Source organism: Pavona decussata, unplaced genomic scaffold (assembly GCF_977016875.1).
Source record: "Pavona decussata unplaced genomic scaffold, jaPavDecu1.1 SCAFFOLD_92, whole genome shotgun sequence".
NCBI lineage: Eukaryota > Metazoa > Cnidaria > Anthozoa > Scleractinia > Agariciidae > Pavona > Pavona decussata.
Window position 1 is genome coordinate 2,304,199 of NW_028145509.1, and position 18,141 is coordinate 2,322,339.

General features: G+C 37.9%; 2 protein-coding genes and 1 pseudogene across 3 annotated transcripts; 1 reads left to right on the forward strand and 2 right to left on the reverse strand.

Annotated features, from left to right (window-relative positions):
• Positions 1-747: 747 nt before the first annotated feature.
• On the reverse strand, positions 748-16,659 carry LOC146473843 (uncharacterized). The gene is made up of 8 exons (XM_085117878.1): positions 16,603-16,659; positions 15,368-15,439; positions 12,639-12,973; positions 11,220-11,336; positions 10,567-10,668; positions 9,695-9,848; positions 2,705-2,981; positions 748-1,202 (listed from the first exon to the last, which is right to left on the reverse strand). The coding sequence occupies exons 2-8, from the start codon at positions 15,420-15,422 to the stop codon at positions 893-895; spliced, it is 1,350 nt and encodes a 449-aa protein (XP_084974004.1). The 5' UTR covers positions 15,423-15,439; positions 16,603-16,659; the 3' UTR covers positions 748-892.
• Positions 2,998-5,317, forward strand: LOC146473844 (uncharacterized; annotated as a pseudogene). The gene is made up of 3 exons (XR_014866311.1): positions 2,998-3,744; positions 3,894-4,113; positions 4,728-5,317. The product of XR_014866311.1 is annotated as an uncharacterized LOC146473844 (transcript).
• LOC146473845 (uncharacterized) lies at positions 5,101-8,416 on the reverse strand. The gene is made up of 7 exons (XM_085117654.1): positions 7,563-8,416; positions 7,333-7,436; positions 6,900-7,085; positions 6,676-6,776; positions 6,379-6,531; positions 6,030-6,149; positions 5,101-5,890 (listed from the first exon to the last, which is right to left on the reverse strand). Exons 1-7 carry the CDS (start codon positions 8,015-8,017, stop codon positions 5,732-5,734), a joined length of 1,278 nt encoding a protein of 425 aa, XP_084973780.1. The 5' UTR covers positions 8,018-8,416; the 3' UTR covers positions 5,101-5,731.
• Positions 16,660-18,141: the final 1,482 nt, after the last annotated feature.

The window sequence follows — 18,141 nt, forward strand, 5'->3', positions numbered from 1 at the left end:
AGGGCGAGTTCACGGCCTCATCGCTCGCTAGATCCATTGCCCGCTACAGAAGTTTGGAGAAGAAAGACTGCTTACGATCTAAATAAAAAATGCGTCTATAAGCAGACGTGACAGCACATCGTGCTAGTACAAGAATAAACATAAAAAAAATTCTCGCCTTCGATTGTCTCCGAACAGGGGATAACTTAACTTAACGAAATCGCCTTGTGTATCCAAGAAGAAGGATATACAGCTGCTACTAGACCTCTAAAAAATTGTCAAATTGCTGTCTTTAGTGATAGATTTTAGAAAAGGAAGCAAAATTCGAATGCCCATTTCCGTGCGACTGTAAAGCTTATGTTCGGGAGATGTTTACTCAATCGTGACCAGAGGCCGAATGAGCGATTGCACATTTTTACCCAGCACCCCTTGTGGGTGGTGACGCACACCACCTGGTTCACCTTATCTATGACTACTTTCGTTCCGCTTTGTGCTTCGAACCTTTCATTACCATTTGGTTGTTTTTTAGGATGTTATTTTTTTTTCTTCGAATACTTTTCCTATGTTAATTTTGTAGTTTAAAAGCCGTATTTACTGCGTGGTCGATGAATCGCACTATATCAGACGCTACGCACTTTTACATTTCTCGGTTTGTCGAAGTTTCCAGATTGTTGGTTCGTCGAAGAATTGGCAGCATTTTGGATTTAGCGACGCTACAAAGTAAGTTATTAGTCACCCGTTGTTCACTGTTGGCACTCGTTCAGTAGCTTTAGTTTAACTTTCTTTTATTTATTCCAGTTTAAACCTACTTCTTCATCATCGTGTTCGTATGATCGAGAACTGCTTTAAAGGAGTTTTTCTATCGTTGCCTCAGTGAAGCCTTTTGCTATTACACAAAGTGTTAATGAAATCATTAAACTTTTCCGCTACCAAAGAAAGCACATCTCTTCAACACAACACACTTCGTCGAAATTCTTATCCTTGGGCACAAACACCACGAACACCTACATTTGGTACGAATCACTGGAAAGCAGGTCCTTTTCCTATACCAGCAAGACAGCAACTTGAATACCACGTGTATTTGCAAAGCATGGAATCGACAGCTAGTGGTTGAGCAGTTCTGAGTTAGATTGTAGACTCTCCTCAGGAATGGACGATCACACTCGCAGGCATTTCCAATAGGCTGACACCACAGTGGGCCGCTCCCAAGGTCATTTGTACACCTAAACAAATACAGAAGTGTTAAAGAGAGTGGATAAAAATGCGCTTTAAAATTATATATTATCAACACTGCTATCCATTGGAATAATGAGGACGTTTCTATGAACAGCATACAACGACTAAATACAACAAAGCTATTTTCTGCAATTCAAGCCTTTGTAAAGGTAAAATTGGGGCTATTTTGTAAACATTTTATTCAGAAGTATTTTGTCGTGGAAGTGCAGAGCTGGAGAAGGCGGTGGAAAAAAAAAACGTACTTTCGTTTATGAGCTATATATAAGTAAGTGCAATGCCAACGGTCAAATATCATTTACTCATTAGTTATACCCTGAAAAAAAAGGGTGGGGGGGGGGGGGGGGGGGAGTCAGTCTAATATAGGAAACAACTTGAAGTATAAACAGTCAATCAAATAGTCGGTCAGTAAATCAGTCAATCAATCAATTCATCAATCCATCAACAAAAATGAGTCGGCAGATGTCAAGATCAAGAGAATACACCATTGCATCCTTAATCGATGATATCATTAATATTATCATATTAATATTAGTCTTTCAAGCTAATTAAAGCCACTCTAATCTGTTATGTCGATGAAGACCGTCTTACGTGTTAAGTGTGACATTTTCTAGTCTTCCATGCAATTAGACTTGGACCAGACAGGATATAACACACCTAGACCGTGTGTAGTAAATCATGCTCATGAATTCCAATCGTATCTTTATCCAATGAACAACTGTGCTTGGACAATATGCACGTATAATTAAGATGATCCACTGTATAGTAAAAGAATCTAACCCCCCTTTTCTTCTTATTGGACTAATTTTCTCATTTTACCCCTACTAAATAGAGAAAAATCTCCAAAATTTACTGTTAAAAGCTGGGATTCAAGGAAAAATGTGACTCGATTTATAATAGAAAATGTAATTTGTGATAATCCTATATTAGCATTAATTACTATTTTGCCGGCACCTATCGGAGGGCTGGGACGGGTGCTAGGAGCAGAGAGAGTTATGGGATTGTAGTTTGTAATTTGCTTCCGTTAGTAGGGTGAGACATTCTACGGCAAGCCTTTGCCGCGTTTAGTTCTAAGGTTTCGTTTTCGTTTAATTTTTGAAGATTGTCATGTGGAAGCCAGCTTTTCCTTTAGTAACTGTTACTTATAATTGTGCATACCATGTTTTACATAGGATACCCCCCGAGGGTGGCACCACTGCCTTGGTCGAGGGTGCACGTTCTCCTTTTTTTGTTTTGTTTTTTTTTTGTTTTTTTTTTTTTTTATTTGTTTTTTTTCTTGGAAGGGGGGGGGGGGGGGGGGGTTTCGTGTCCGGCTTTGGTGCACTTAATTTTCCTTTATTGTAATCAACTTTTGTGAGTATATTAAAGCTAAATAAATGAAACGGTGGCTTGGCTGGCCAATGCACTCATATATCATTACTTTGTGTGCCCAGTTGAGTAGTGGAGGCAAAATTAGATACTACTGAATTATTATATGAAAACTCTGTTCTACCTGTCATGCTCCATACATGCTTCATCTAAGGCGTCCTTTGGCGGGAGGCAGTTGCGACAGGCAGGGCTGATACTGCTTGTAGAGTTTTTGCAAAAGTATTTGCAACTAGGTTTTGGCCTGTTTTGGTAACCTCCTTGTCTATAGCCGCACCAGTTTCCATACCACCAGTCCAGCCAACCATCACGCCATCCTATTCCACGCCGACGACGCTTCGCAGCTTCTCCTAGGTTCTGAGACAAACTATCGTTACTGAACGGTGTCGTCTCATTTGAGAGCTCTGTAAAAATGGAAGTTAGTTTTGGATTTATTTATTACTGTAATAGTCAATGAATCTAACGGTTGGTTTCTTAAATAACTAAGCCCAAAGATTACCTTTTCAAAATTGCTGTGAAGCTTAAGGAAAATATTATATGTACTTTTAAATAAGAAGAAGTGCGATGTATCCGTTCGTCTGTCCGTTTTGAGAAATCAATGATATCCCTTTTGAACGATTATACATGAAACTTTACGCTCTCAGGTAATGGAAAAAAGGGTTTGTCCATGAAACGTTGCGATTTTGGACCAGGAAAATAACGTGGGAACGAGAATTTAATTTCCCTGCACCCAGCCGTTATCGCAGCTACTTAATCTTTAATTAGTGGCTTAACTACTATCCAACTCTGACAATTCACAAACCTTACTCGCCTGTTATTGTCATGGACAAAACTGCATTACTTACTACTTGCCGTTACATTTCCGACTGTGATTGCACTTTTTTTATTAGTGTTTGTTTCTAACCCGCTTTTTTCCTCTTAAATTTACATGGTTTAAAAAAACAATAATTATAGTTTAAACACGAAGACGCGCTATAAAAGGCGAGGTGCCTTAGGTACCTCGAAATCATTTGTCAATCAACCGTCGTTGCGTACGGATCACTGTAATAAGTCTGTGGAATAAAATATATTATTGGAAGCCTATCTGCGTTGTATTATTTGCCGTGGTTTTGCTCCCTTTTGCCTTCACAGGATAATATTGTTGTCACAATGGAAGAATTCGTAGAGGTTTGTATTTCTTTTAATTACAGTGAGATTTTGAGTGTTTGTGGCGCTAAGTTTGAATTTCAAAGCCGATTTCGCTTGCGACATCTACAAATCGAAGGAGACGGTCGTAAAACCGTATGTATATATATATTTATATTTCCTGCACATAGATGACTATAAAAATAAAGAAGACCGACGTGGAAATGTTGATTGCATTTTTGGATCAGTGTGAGGGGCAAATCACTGCAGCTCGCACTGAAACCAGTGCGAGTCAAAGCGCACCCGAAGCGCGGGATTCGATAGAACGGATACAACTGTCACCGGACCTTCAAAGAGCCGAAGAAGGAGAAGCAATTCAAGCTTCCATCGCATTTGAATCGTCGTCAAATGGTAACAAAAGTAGCTTTTTATATTGTTTATTATTTGTCTCTTTTTGACCTTCTTGCTACTTGTAATTTAGAAATTAGTGAATACAATAGCACACTCTAAACGGCACTTAGCCGCCATTGTCATGCAAATCGTCATTCAATATATATATATATATATATATATATATATATATATATATATATATATATATATATATGTTGAAAATAATCGCACAGCGTGAAATAAAAAAACAGAACCTTTTGATCCTTACAATTTCTAACACACAAAGCAGCAAGCGAGATCGTAGTGGCAGATCTCATCTAAGTTCCAATAAGGAATATACACTGAAACTCAAATCCTGACGAGGGCCTCGTCTTGTCTACTGGTTTTACGCCATTACAAGTGAATTGCGTGATCCCTGGCGTGAAGCATCGCACTATATTTTCCGAATGCAAAAGTTACAATTTCCTTTGTTATGGATCATACATCTTTGTAAATATCAAGAAGTGACTGTTCTTACCTGGGGATCAGTAAAATGTCGAAAATAATTTTACAGGAGGAATGCGGTTGCTAAAGAATAATACTCGGTATTCATCTCGTCATTCCTTCTGAATATTCGTCTTTGGTCTCCACAGCAGAAGATGAAAGTGGACCCGATGATCCCGATAGTATGTGTATATACTGTCGCCAAACTCCTTGTGTGACAACCGACAGTCGCCAGCATCTAGGCTTTCGTGCAGCCCACGTTCAAAACCACGTCCGACGAAGAAAAGACTACAAAACTTATTGGAAAGGTTTGAAGAGGTGCGGTCTCTGGAAAGACCCAGCTTATCTTGCCAGAAAAGTGGAGCTGGGTGACCGGATTGACGCTGTGAGGGAAAGAATGTGTAGTGAAAGATGTAAGGTCGAGATTTCCCAATCCTCCTGGCATCCCCTACATGGGGCATAAACGGGAGTAAACCCCTACTGAAGATACATTTACCTGTCTGGCCTTTTTCGTCTCTAACAATAGTACTAGTGTCAGCTCGACCTCACATCTTTCACTGAACTAAGAATGTGAACTCTATGATCATACTACAATGCCGAAGAGGCAGATCCGGAAAGAGGATTACTGATACAAGGGGGATAGGGGGTAATAATAGTTGTTGTTATATTTAGAACCAATAATAATCGCAACAATTGCATGTTTGCCATCAGTGTTTAATAAATTCTATGCATAAAACTGCTAATACGGCTTCATTTGCTTATGTTACGGGTATAATTCATGACCCCTAATAATAAGAAGTTTCACCCCTTATCATGTAAACAGCACCCCCCCCCCCCCCCCCCCCAAGCAGCAGTATGGTTTCACAAATGGAATATTATCAACAGGCTTCTGTCAGTTAATTTCACCAACGGAATCATTTTGAAAGTTATTTACAGTGTTGTTTCTATGGAGAAAATTATTCCTTATACAAAGTGCTCACAAGCCTCCCACCCTTTCCTCTTTGAAGTTCAAACTATGTAGCTCATTACCAGAGCCTACTTTGACAAGATTGACTCCATGATGGGAAATATGCTTTGGTCATGATTGGAGTTGACTGATACATGAACTGTGCAGCCATTCGGGGAAACAAGGTAACATGTGCAACCTATTAGTTTATAAATTGCCATTATTTTGAGTAAAAAATTGAGACCAGATGGTCTCTCTAAACTTGTAGGTTTTCTCCACAAGCACTCTAGTCTCAGCCAGTCGATTGGGGTGTCTTGCATGCTGGTACATTTGAAGAGATGATGCCTCACGATTCACATTTTCATTCTGCAAGAGAATGCAAATTAGTCAATAAAGGGGCCCACAAAGCCACAGATGTTGAATACTTTGGCAACAGGGCAGTTCCTATATTTATTGTTAGACTTGATTTCTACAAACAGTATAGCTAGCTAAAATACTTCCATACCCAATCAAGCACAGCCAATTCCACACGCATGTTGTAAGTGTCATCCCCAAAATGTATCCTCTTGGAGACATAAATTAGCATGACTGTGTAAAGTGTTTCAATCCAGTAGGTCTCTCTGCACTACAGGGTTTGATGTGAAATAAAACAATTATAGTTTTAGGGCATAAACTCAGTTGCGAAGGTTCTATTATCATAGATTTTTACGAGAAAAAGAAAGATGAGATAAACACTACAAGAATAAGTGTTATCGATCACAACAATTTAGTAGCAATGAATGATATACTTCCACAATAAGTATAGTAAAGCAAGTATGTTTCTTAACTGTGTTTGCAAAAAAAAAAATGGTTACCCGCATGTAGTCAGCAGCGTGTCGATAAATGCTGGTGCCACTTATGGCCTTCTTGTATGCCGCAATGGCCCTAGTGTCAGTGAGCAGCTTCTTTGTTGTAACATACTCCTCCCCTTTGCATCGAGAGTCTGCATGACATTTGTCATGGTTTCCCTGTGTAATAACAGCCACAAATAAAATCAAGCACCTGACCATAACTCTGTTATAAATATATCAATAAATATAATATATGCAAGTAATTGAAATATTGATTTCACCGATAAATTAAATGGTTGAATAATGTACAATGAATAATACCTGGTAGTGCTCAACGACATTTAATAAGGTTGCACGGAAGTCATCCTCGCTTGCTGGGCTGTTCTTCATGCAGAAGTAAATATGTGTCCTTGTACTTTTCACTGTTGATATTATGACACGATTTCAATTAGAGAGTAAATTCAACAGTCCATATACATCTAGACAAGTGTAGATTGTTCATTTTGTGCCAACATTTGGGAATAAGGATTAATAAAATGACTCTTACAAGTTACCACACCCACAGGCAATGAAACAAGAAACAAGAAAAATTGCAACTGCTGAACAAAAATAAATTGCTACCTCTCCATTAGCAAAATAACCAGGGATATTCTTGATCTCCTCTTGAGCAGTATGCATCGACTCTTCACAAACCCTCTTTACCACAGTCATGTACTGGAGCTTCTTCAAAACTATAAATTTTAAGAATTTTATTAAACGAGTAGTAAGATTTGTCCCAATATAAACAGCATAACAGATAAACAGTTTATTGTGATACAGTCAAACCTCAAGAGCAAAATAAGAGGAGTAACAGGAAGTAATATACCAGGAAAGGTATGTGGTACCTATAGGCACATGGTTGCTAAGGACAAGTCAGATGCACCTGCATAGGTGAGATGGTCATTTCATGTAATAACCAAAGCAAATAAAGTGTCTAACCTGTATCAAAAGTTTTTTCACCCTCTGAACCAATATTGGCGGCTTCACAGACACTGGAATACTGAGTTTCTGTCAACCCAGTAGACAATATCCCATGAATCATTCTATAAAAGAAATGTGTAGTTTTCAAACAGCAAGCTTATTTATGCTGTCTACAAAGTAGCCTAATATACTTCAGAAAATTGAATAATACAAATACAAACATTATACAAAAATTAAAATCATCCTACCTCATATTCACATAGTATTTTGGTGTAGATCCCCCCATTATAGGAGATGATAACCACTTTATGGAATCACCACACATACAAAATATATTGATGGAGACTGCATGCCCTTGCCTATTGAATGATATGGAATCAGACTGCAATAAATTACCACAGAAGCAACATTTCGCCAACAAATCCGTAGCGAAAAATGAAAATAACTTTCGCAGAGCTCCTTCACTGCAAAGGTATATCTGATCACCTTCTGTTGCTTCGGTGGAAATTTGAAATTTTTGAGGTCGAAGAGGCTGAGAGGAGGAGGATTCTAAAGACTCTGAAGTTGCTTGCAGAGGTTGAACCGGAGAATTAAATGGCAGAGACGTCCGCGATCTCGGAGTGGACGTAGCATTGGGCATTGGAGCCGGTTGTGTGCTAGATGACGAAAGGGAAGAGGAACTTTGGTTCCCGACAGATGGCATTTCGTTTATCTAAAAACCGCTAGCTAGACTGTAAGGAAACTGAAGGCTCGAAAAGTCGAGGAATACACGGGGATTGGAACAGAAGACCGATGTCGCTCGGCGCGAATTTTGAAAATCCAAGACATCGCGCGCCCCTTGGTCGATAAGCCGAACTCTTGCGGGCCAAGCTGCAATTTTATAGTCGATTAATGGTAGAAAGAACAGAATAAGATAATTAAAACTAGTTAGCTTTCACTTTTATTCATTTATTCAACAACTAAACTACGTTTTCTATGCCATGCTATGAGGACCTTCCATCCATTGCAGTGGCCGTTGGCCGCCATTTTGGATAATTTGCTCAATAGGGCTGAATTTGGGGGCGGAGCTTTCCCTTTTATAGCGCGTCTTCGTGTTTAAGCGAAAGATGGAGCTGGAACTTAAGCTTAAACTAATTTGCCTTCAAGGCAATTGTACATTAGTCTGCTTTTGGCCGGCACGTTCATCATCATCAATCCGTTTATTTACTTTAGTGTTCCGTCCGCTCTCAGTTCAAAATTATCTCGTTACTTTAATCTTTCTTTAATTAGCATAATTGCCATTAGCAAAGCTAATCCGGCAATGGAGCGGCCAGCGGACGCACAATAGGTTAAATTATACAAGCAGAACATATAAAGAACTAATAAATTCCGACTAAGAGCCAGACTTGACGAAGTCCGGTGGTAATGCATTCCTTGCTGGGATTGATCTTACATAAAATGAGTGTTTGTAAGCGTCGACTGAAGAGAACGGTAGACTTATCTTAAAGTCATAACTCCCCTTGTACGGCTGTACGCGGGCACAGAGGTAAGCTCGTGGGGGAGGGAGATGTTAACGTGATCTCTATGTATTTGGTAAAACATGCTGATATCACATATGCTACGTCTTAATTGCAGTGAGGGCCAATTTAGGTCCGTGACCATAGATGATATACTACTATAACGGCTATAATCGTTGTTAATAAACTGCGCTGCGCGGCGCTGTACAGACTCAATGCAGTCAATCATTTTTTTGATGTGTGGAGACCAGGCAACAGTGGCGTATTCAACAATCGGGCGCACTAAGGATAGATAGCAATGTTCTTCAACAGATCTGTCACACGATGAAAGGTTCTTCTGAAGGATCCCTAGAACTCTCATGGCCTTCTCTTTGGCTTCAACACACTGCATTTGCCAGCTAATTAAGCGTACATTTTATGCAGGCACCGAGATACTTTTGATAGCAAGCACCGTCGAACTGGACATTACAAAGGGAGTAGCTAAACTTAAAAGGAAATTTCTTTAAAGTAACTGACATAACAAAACATTTTGTAGGAGCAAATTTCATCTGCCATGTTGACGCCCCCGTATCTAGTTGATCGAGGTCTCGCTTTAGAGCTAGGTGATCTTCCGTGGAATTTATCAGAAGATAAAGTACACAGTCGTCGGCAAAGAGCTTTATGCCAGATGCAATTTATTGTGGGGTAGGTCGTTTATAAACATCAAAAAAAGGATAGGGCCCAATTACGTCTCCATTAACCATGCTTCAATTACAGTTGGCGCAATATATCGCCTGGTGTGAATACTTTTCATGTTGAAGCATAGTTCATTCGTGATCACATTAAATATGTTTCCCCTAGTGTGAACGTAGAATTAAGTCATTATTTTCTTGTAAAATACTTACTAAGTTTCGACTTATTTGACTCGTGGAAGATTTTCTCGATTTTAGTGTTGTCCTCATTATACTTGTAGCAGTTTAGCTGTTTATAGTCTGTGAAGTTCGCCTCTTTCCCTTTGGAGTGCATACGGATAGTCCCATTTGGAAGATGCAAATAAACCTGCGACGTAAGTAAAGGGTTACAAGAGACAGAAAATATGAAACTTGAATGACTAAATGAAGGGATGCACCCATCAATCAATCAATCAATCAATCAATCAATCAATCAATCAATCAATCAATCAATCAGATAATCAGTATGTGAGTCAGTTAGTTAATGTGTCGGTGAATCTCTTTATTCCATCAAATAACCCTACGCCGGGAAAAAAATCCACCAGCTCCAATGTATTGGCGCAGAACATGTCTCAAAGACTCAAACAATAAATGTGTTTTATTTTTTTTTTCCGATGCAGTAAAACGATAAATAAGTCTCCCTAGAATAACTGAAGTATGATTATGTTCGAGAAAAAGATTTTCCACTAGACGTTCTTGAGAAAATGTGTTTGCCTTTTCAATATTGCCATAAGAAGTGAATGGGAAATTTTTATCTGGTAGAAGAGAGCAGGTTAGTTTATTAAGTAAAAATAAATAAATAAATAAATAAATAAATAAACAAAAAACCAAAATAATGTAGTAACAAAAAATAGAAAGGAAAACAAACTACAGTTTAACTAATTTAATGCGATTATTATGGAAGTATCTGTAATATTGAAGTAGCCCTCGTGAGCTTTGAAACTCTGTGAACCACCTATAGTACAGGTAACTAGTTGTTGTGGATTTTACAGAGATTTCATCATAAAAAGGGTCGACTATTGCGGTCATGAATCGTTGCATCTCACCTCGTAAATCTTTCCATTGTGGCCTTTTGCTTTGTAGACATCTACCTCAGTTTCATCATCTACTTGCAAATAACTGTGGCTCGCATTCCCTTCGGAGTTTTCCTGGAAAAATCAAGGAAAATTAATTCTGACTACCATCGGAATCTCATTAGTAGCGCACTATCAGATCCGGTTTAGCATGAAAGGAGTAATTATAATTGTCGCTAGATGCTCCGGCTGCTGTAAACAAATAGACACTTTCGACATTGTCTCTTAAAGCGTGATTGCACAGTACATTGGGTTTGGTCGGTTCCTTTTGTTCTCCTTTGGGGCTTGGGAGCGTTTTGTTTGGAATTTCAATACCTTGAGAAGGAGTGTAAAGACGTCCAAAGCGTAACTTTTAGAATCGTTGACCACCCGATCCAGAGAACAATTCCGCGTACTACAACAACTTAAATATTTCTGCAATTTAAAACTAGATGTTACCTTAAGAAAAAACGCTCACCGTTTTCTTTTCTTTTTTTTTTGTTTGTTTGTTTGTTTGTTGTTTTCATTTAATGGCAATTTTATTTGTTGTAGTTGTTTCAGCAGTACCTTGAACAGTTCACTCCGATAAGCGTTCAATGTAAATATTGTCTCATTTTTTTTTTTAACGAGCCGAGTCTCTTGCTTACCGACTTAAGGGTTGCGTGCTTTAGTAAATTTCTCGGTATCATATCCCCTTGTAGAGCTGTATAAGTACACTTTGTTGATAAATGTCCATTTCCGGATAGAATAAAGTAGATTCGTCCCTACAATGGAACAATATAGTCATAAGTTATTGCCATTTTAAATAGAAGGCATTGCTTCTATACTGTTTGGTCTTTCACCATTGTTTACCCTCTTATTTCAAAACCGTTTACTAAAATGGTCATTTCTTGTACTAAAATATAATCTAAACGGACTCCACTGAAAACACGTTCCCGATTTACATCATTATTTGTCCGCCGAAGGAGCTAAATCAAACACTGGACATTACCCATATTGTATACCATTATGTAGAACAAATATCCGGCAATTCTCCGTTTTTTATCAAGGTCCGACATTTTTCAATTCTCTTTCTACTGAAATTACTGGCTCCTCACCTCTCGCGCCTTTTAGGAAAAAACTTAAAACTTCTTTTATCATCAACTTACTTATTATGTTAAGGGTGTACAAATATGACCTGTCATTACTTCACTTACCATATTGTCTAGGTTTAGTCATGATTTATTTCTCTGGGAGGATCCTAAGTTTTACAAGCCCCATGGTTTTTATTACGTTCGCTTGCCACTTCTTTTCTATCTCTTGTACTTTAATCACTGTAACTTTGTAATCATTTGTAACCATTGTAACCATTTTAATCATTGTGATTTATTAATCATTGTAACTTAATTGTGTGTGGCAAATAAACTAAATAAATAAAACTAAATACATATTTAAATGAATAGATGTGAATGTAATTTGCTAACCCACAGGGCACGAAAGTGCTCTAGGTCGAATTGTAATTTAGAGGTGTTGGTTTTTGTGGAGGGAAGAAAATCGGAGTATTCAAAGAAAAACCTTAGAACAGAGAAAACACATGTACGCAAATGACATATGGTGTCTGAACTCCGGAAATCGAGCCAGGGCTAGATTGGTGGAAAGCGAGTAGTCTTATTACTGCCCCACCCCGTCCCTACTTTGTCAGTCGATTAGAAAAGTCACTACAATCGCCCTTTACAAAAATTTAAGATGTTTTCAATTTTGATCTCCCAATGATTTCTGGTTAAAACTTTCCAATAGTAATTAATAACATGTATGAATATATTGGCCATTATAATATACTCAATACGGCAGTACACTTATGGTTTTTGACGCCATATACCTGAACAAAAACAGGAAAACTAATTCATGTCCTTCTCTTCTTCTCTCAGTTTTCTTCCAGTAATTTAAATTTTTATTCATTTGGTAGTCGAGTAGACTATAAACAATTTTTCCATTCAGTATTGGGGTATACTATCTATACTGGTCGATTCCTTTGAATAATCAGTAAAATTATGCACACCTCTGCCCTAAATGTGTTTTAAACTTACCATGCTGTAGTCCTGTACAACTATCCTCGTGGTCATGATGGCGACATCGTTTGCAGAACTGTTTCCTTCAAACGATGGAAGTGTCATTTTATCCTTTGAGCTGATTTGGATGAGTTTCTTCTTGTAATCAATCATGAAATGAAAGTCTTCCCTTTCACCTCCATCAAATGTAAATGTAGCCTCTCCTTCCATGCTTTCTGGTAATTCTGGTGCAGAAGCGAACCCCCCTTCTACATAAGCTAACAAAATCGTAACCAATGCCAGCACAACGCCGAGTAAGACTGCTGTCACCCAAACTACAGGTTTGCGGTGAAATGTCTTTCTGTTGAATTTAACTGCCATGATAATAGAAATATTTAAATTTTCAGTTTACAATGACAGGTGACTACCGCCTTTAAAATAGTTGTAGATAACTGTCTTTTTGTGGATGTCAATCCAAGAACTGAACAGTCTGAAATTATTTTAAACTCTCTCAAGATTTAAAAGCAACACTGGTCCAACAAATTTACTTTATCAGCTGAGAGATGGCAAAAGTTCATCGAAGTTGATTTCCAATCCAATTCACATTAAAGAAAGGGCATCGTTTTCACTTTAGAGGATATCATATTTTATTATTGTTAAAAAAAAAGACCTTTTCTTTTAGCTTGAACTAGCTCAAAAATCAGTTTTAACGGAGTTTTACTTTCTCTCAGTGGGTAAAATCGTCTATTTCCTGGCTCTGTCAACTTGAAATCTTATCAGAATTCAACATTATTTCAACGGCCTTTATTTGATTGACGTCCACCAAAATGGAACTTAACTGTACTTTGTGCAATTCTTTTGAAGAAGGTAAGGTCGCGTGCTATTGGTAACCATTTCTGAGAGCTTAAAACTAAAACATCTATATTATAATGTTCATGGAACTAATAATAGCGACTTTTTGGTTCTTTGTTCACTAGAGTTAAGAAAGAAAAAAATGACGTTCTTTTGGGTACTTCCCTTATTGTCATAGATTCCTAGAACTCGGTTACTGAAGACGGCTTCAATTTCCTGTGAACGTTATCGGGAATTTTAACCTCCCGGAAAATTGGATAAAAATGCAATAAACTCGCGAACAAAAGTCGCTCAAAGACAAAGCTGGGTTTAATTCCTATCTGTATGATTTCCATACTTGAAAATAGCAATTTTCTGCTGAAAGTGTTATTTCGTTATGCAAAGAATACAAAATTTATCACATTTGACTGCAAAACAGACCAAGCTAATGCTTTAGTTTCCTAGTCTTCTACTAAATTTTTAAATCAGAATACTCCCCTCTTTTTCTCTTTCGAACCAGGTAGCTCCCGCTACCATGCTTGTTATTTAAGACTGTTACCGCATGTCACCATAGCATATTATAAGAGTTTGCATGGCGTTAACCCTATCTACAGCTACAGTGCGGGGGAGGGGGGTATGCCCGCGGCAACTTTGAGCCTGGATAACGTTTTAAATATTTGAGCAAACGCCCTAAAACTTTAGGAATTCTTCAGAAATTAATATGGGAAAAAATTTTTGATGTGGTCGGTTAGTGTTCGTAGACTTCGATGTTACCACGAGAACCAATTTTTGACAGGCAGTTTTCTCCTCCGTAATTTTTGTTTCATTTCAGTTTTGTTATTTTGTTATCTTTGTTTTTGTTTTATTTTTTTTTGTTTGTTTTTTAGCTCATACATAATAGCTTTGGTTCGCAACAAACTGTACAAAGCTCTTCTCCGGTAAGTACAATTTTGTACCAACCAGCCGTACATGGCGTAACAACAAACATCCCTGAGGCGCTGTGTGTAGTTTGTAGCGTGCCAAATGGTAATGTTCCACATGTATTCTTCGTGTGGGGCACATTTTAATACTCGTGCCTAGGTCTGACCGTGAGTTTGTCATGACATGGGAGCGACACGGCCAGTCCGCGGCAAAAAAATGGCGCATGATTTGAATTCAACTTTGTTTTCAACGAAGGCCTGTGTCTCAATAGAGGAACTGCTCCGCGAATGAGCAGCTTAGAAAGGACCGCACATCATCCTTCTTGGCATATTGTGAGGTAGGTAAGCGTGTGCCTAAGTCTCTAGGGAATTTTAGCGAGGTTTCCTAAGTTCTCTACTTAAATGACGGGTCAAATTACGTTCAAATTCGACTTCAAGTTTTCCAGCCTTGTCAGTATTATAAAACAGTGCTGCACGTGCACCAGCCGCCGAGAGATAAACCGCTCAAGACGGCGTTTGGAAGTCCTGAGAAGCCATGAAAAAAACATAGCAAAAATACACCAGGTGAGCTTCTTCAGACTTTTTGTTGTTGTTGTTGTTGTTGTTGTTGTAATTTTTGAGTGTTTTCGAAGGAATGTTGTTTAACTTTTGGATCGAATTTTAACGCCATGCAGACGCTTATATTACGCTTTGGTGACCAGTGCGGGTACAAAAATAAACTCGATATATTAATTCATTTTAGTTGAACATAGTTTATTCACACCCCAAAGAAACTCTACTAGGCGCGCACGTACATATAAGTGGAAATTATTAGTATAAAAAGTTATGCGAGATGTCTTAAACAAATTATTTTCAGCGAGAGTTCGTGTTTATAACGTGAGGTAAATTAATCTCCATATGAAAAACATATCACAATGGGAACTGTCTGGACCATGAGAGGTGCGAACAAGGAATTGCATACTATTAATGATAATAAAATAAAGAGGAGTCAAATTAGCATCAATTATGCACAATTACCTCCGTCATCTCCACTTCTGTTCTTCGTCATTTCCCTCTGCGTAGCTTGCTCCATATTATGATTGTTCAGGACTAGCAAAAGAAAAACTTTGATCGATTCTTGGCGTCTTGTAAACTAACGATATCAGTTTAATATTGCATAGACGGATATTTATAGATTGTTTAAATCACAGATCTGGGGCAATTTAATTTAATATAACGTAAGGGAGTTTTGTGAATCTGGCCTCAACAAGTACTTTTAAAAGCAGTTTAGAAAGGATTATTCAACTTATTTTAGAATTTTTGAGTAGGTTTCTTTTTGGGGGTTCGCACACTGTACTGCGCAGATTGCATTGGGCGAACAGTTATAACACGTATTACTAAATGGATCCGGATTTATCAACAAAACAGAAACTCAGAGCAGCTATATATTATATAAATCAACTTATTGTGGCAAAAAGAAATTCGATTGAAAAAATACGCAAGCTCACGTTATATACCACTAAATGAATCCACCTAATTTCTACATGACTCCATAAGATTGGTTTTAATGTTTCCGTTTTGTATTTGAGAATCACGTGAAAAGTGGAATTCAGTTAACCTCACACAGCTGTCCACACTAAAATATAAGGATTCGTTGTCTTTCAACTGCAATATATGCTCCAAATCATATCATGATCGAGATGTGAGAGAAGTTATCCACACTAGATTTAAAGAAACCTCTGTCGAATCGCATTGGTCAGTGGTTTCTATTTATAGGCTAAAAGTCGTTTTGTTACCAGCCTATTGTGTCCATTTAGCAAGGCAATGCTTGACAAACAACAGTATATATATCATTTTAGCGGATTCTACCACTTTAGTGGCATCAACGCCCTCGATAGTTGACATTTATGTGGTTCTATCTATCCCAAGAGATGCGTACCGAGGTGTCGTTTAGGTTCATGCAAGAAGATCAGCTGATCAGCTAGCTACCCCTCAGCTATCGACGATACTGTCAACATAGCGACTGATGTTTGTGTTTTCATCTAAACCTTTGAACTCGATTCAGTTTATCGGAATAAAAAAAATATTATTATTATAGTTTATTCTGCCCCTGGACTGAATATAAAATACAGTTAGAAGAGATGTTGCGGGATAGGTTAAGTCTGCTATTGTTGTCCACACTCTGTTAGTGGACCGTGTCTCATACGCCTTGTCTATCACTTGAAGGGTGATAATTTTGCTTCCTTATTGGGAATAGATAAAACATCACTTACCACAGCTTCAGTCGTTTGTTTGTAGGTCGAAGTCTTGAAGTTACTGGCTAGAAACAGACTGTGTGAAAATGTTTTCCACAATATTGAAGAGCGTTTATATTAGGGACTACTTCGGGTACTTGATATTTTCTCTAATTAAAAACGTACTTGCAAAACTATGTGACTGTATATTGTCAACTTATCGATGAAGGATATCGCGAAAATGTTGGATCGACTGTTGCTAGGTATTATTTCTAACTATTATCACCTTACTGTCTTTTAAAAGTAAGAATATAAATATGAATAAACAAAAAGAAAAAAAGGACAATGAACAAACAAACAATGAATATACTAACTGATTATTTCTACAGCAAGTTTGACCACTTGTATAGCTAGCAACTTTGTAAACTTCCAGCTGATATAAGGTAACCTTGTGATGCATAGATGAATAAACGAACCCCGATCTTATATCATGGTGAATATGTATTAATTTACAGTATTGTTATCTCACTCGACATAATTTCTACAGGGAGACCGGCAACCGTGGCACTGACAAACTTCTGCTTCAAGGAAGCAAATTTTGTTTTCCAGCAAAAAGTGTGTGCATAAATGAGATACATCTTGTTAATGAAATCATTCAACCAATCTTTGCTACGTACATGTATTGGTGCAACTATAAATGGAATGCCAGATATCTAGTATTCTATTTACCCAAGAAACTATATATAGCCCTGCACTGAACCGCAATTGGCCTCTTTATTCCATCCGTTTTGGAAAACAACTCCATTGGGGTAGCTTAATATTTAACTTATTTCTTCCGTTTCGTTTAACAACTTATATCATAGCGACGATATTTCATGTATTAATCCTGTCTCAAAAAACACTTAAATAACATGGCAACTGTATTAACTTAACAGGAAGACATAATGATCCGTTTGACGGATGTTGATCAACTGGTTCTGAAGTCCTTTTATTTTAATTTCCAAGAACTTTTACTCCTTGCATAAGCCGCCGCTTAATTGATAAGTAGTAAGAGATTTAAGGAAAGACGCACGGCAACGACAAGAAGAACAACACAAAGCAAAAGTTTTAAGGAGAAACGACAATCTTTGTGTGGTTGCGTATTTTAATTCTTTTTCATTTCTAGGAAAACAACACAGAGCGGACTTCATTAATAAATGATTATGAACGGCGGCACTTTAATAGGGATTAAGCCTGCTTTACTGATTTTATCTTCTCTCTTTTAACTGCAAGATCCAGTCGGATACTTTGAGGTCGAATAGGACAAATAACTGACTATAAAGACAGAATTACAATGAATGTTTTCCACCAGAATGCTTCAAAAATGCTTATGTTGGGGACTACTTCTAGTATTTAATACTTTTGTGTTCTGTATAATGGACGGACGGCGAACAGACGAACGGACGGACGGACTGTCACTGCGTCCGTCCGTTCGTTCGTTCAGACCGACGGACAAATGGATCGGATAAATTGCTTGGGATAATAGAGAAAAGATAGAAGGGTTTATTCAATTGATACCACTGTACGCGGGCGTTTGCT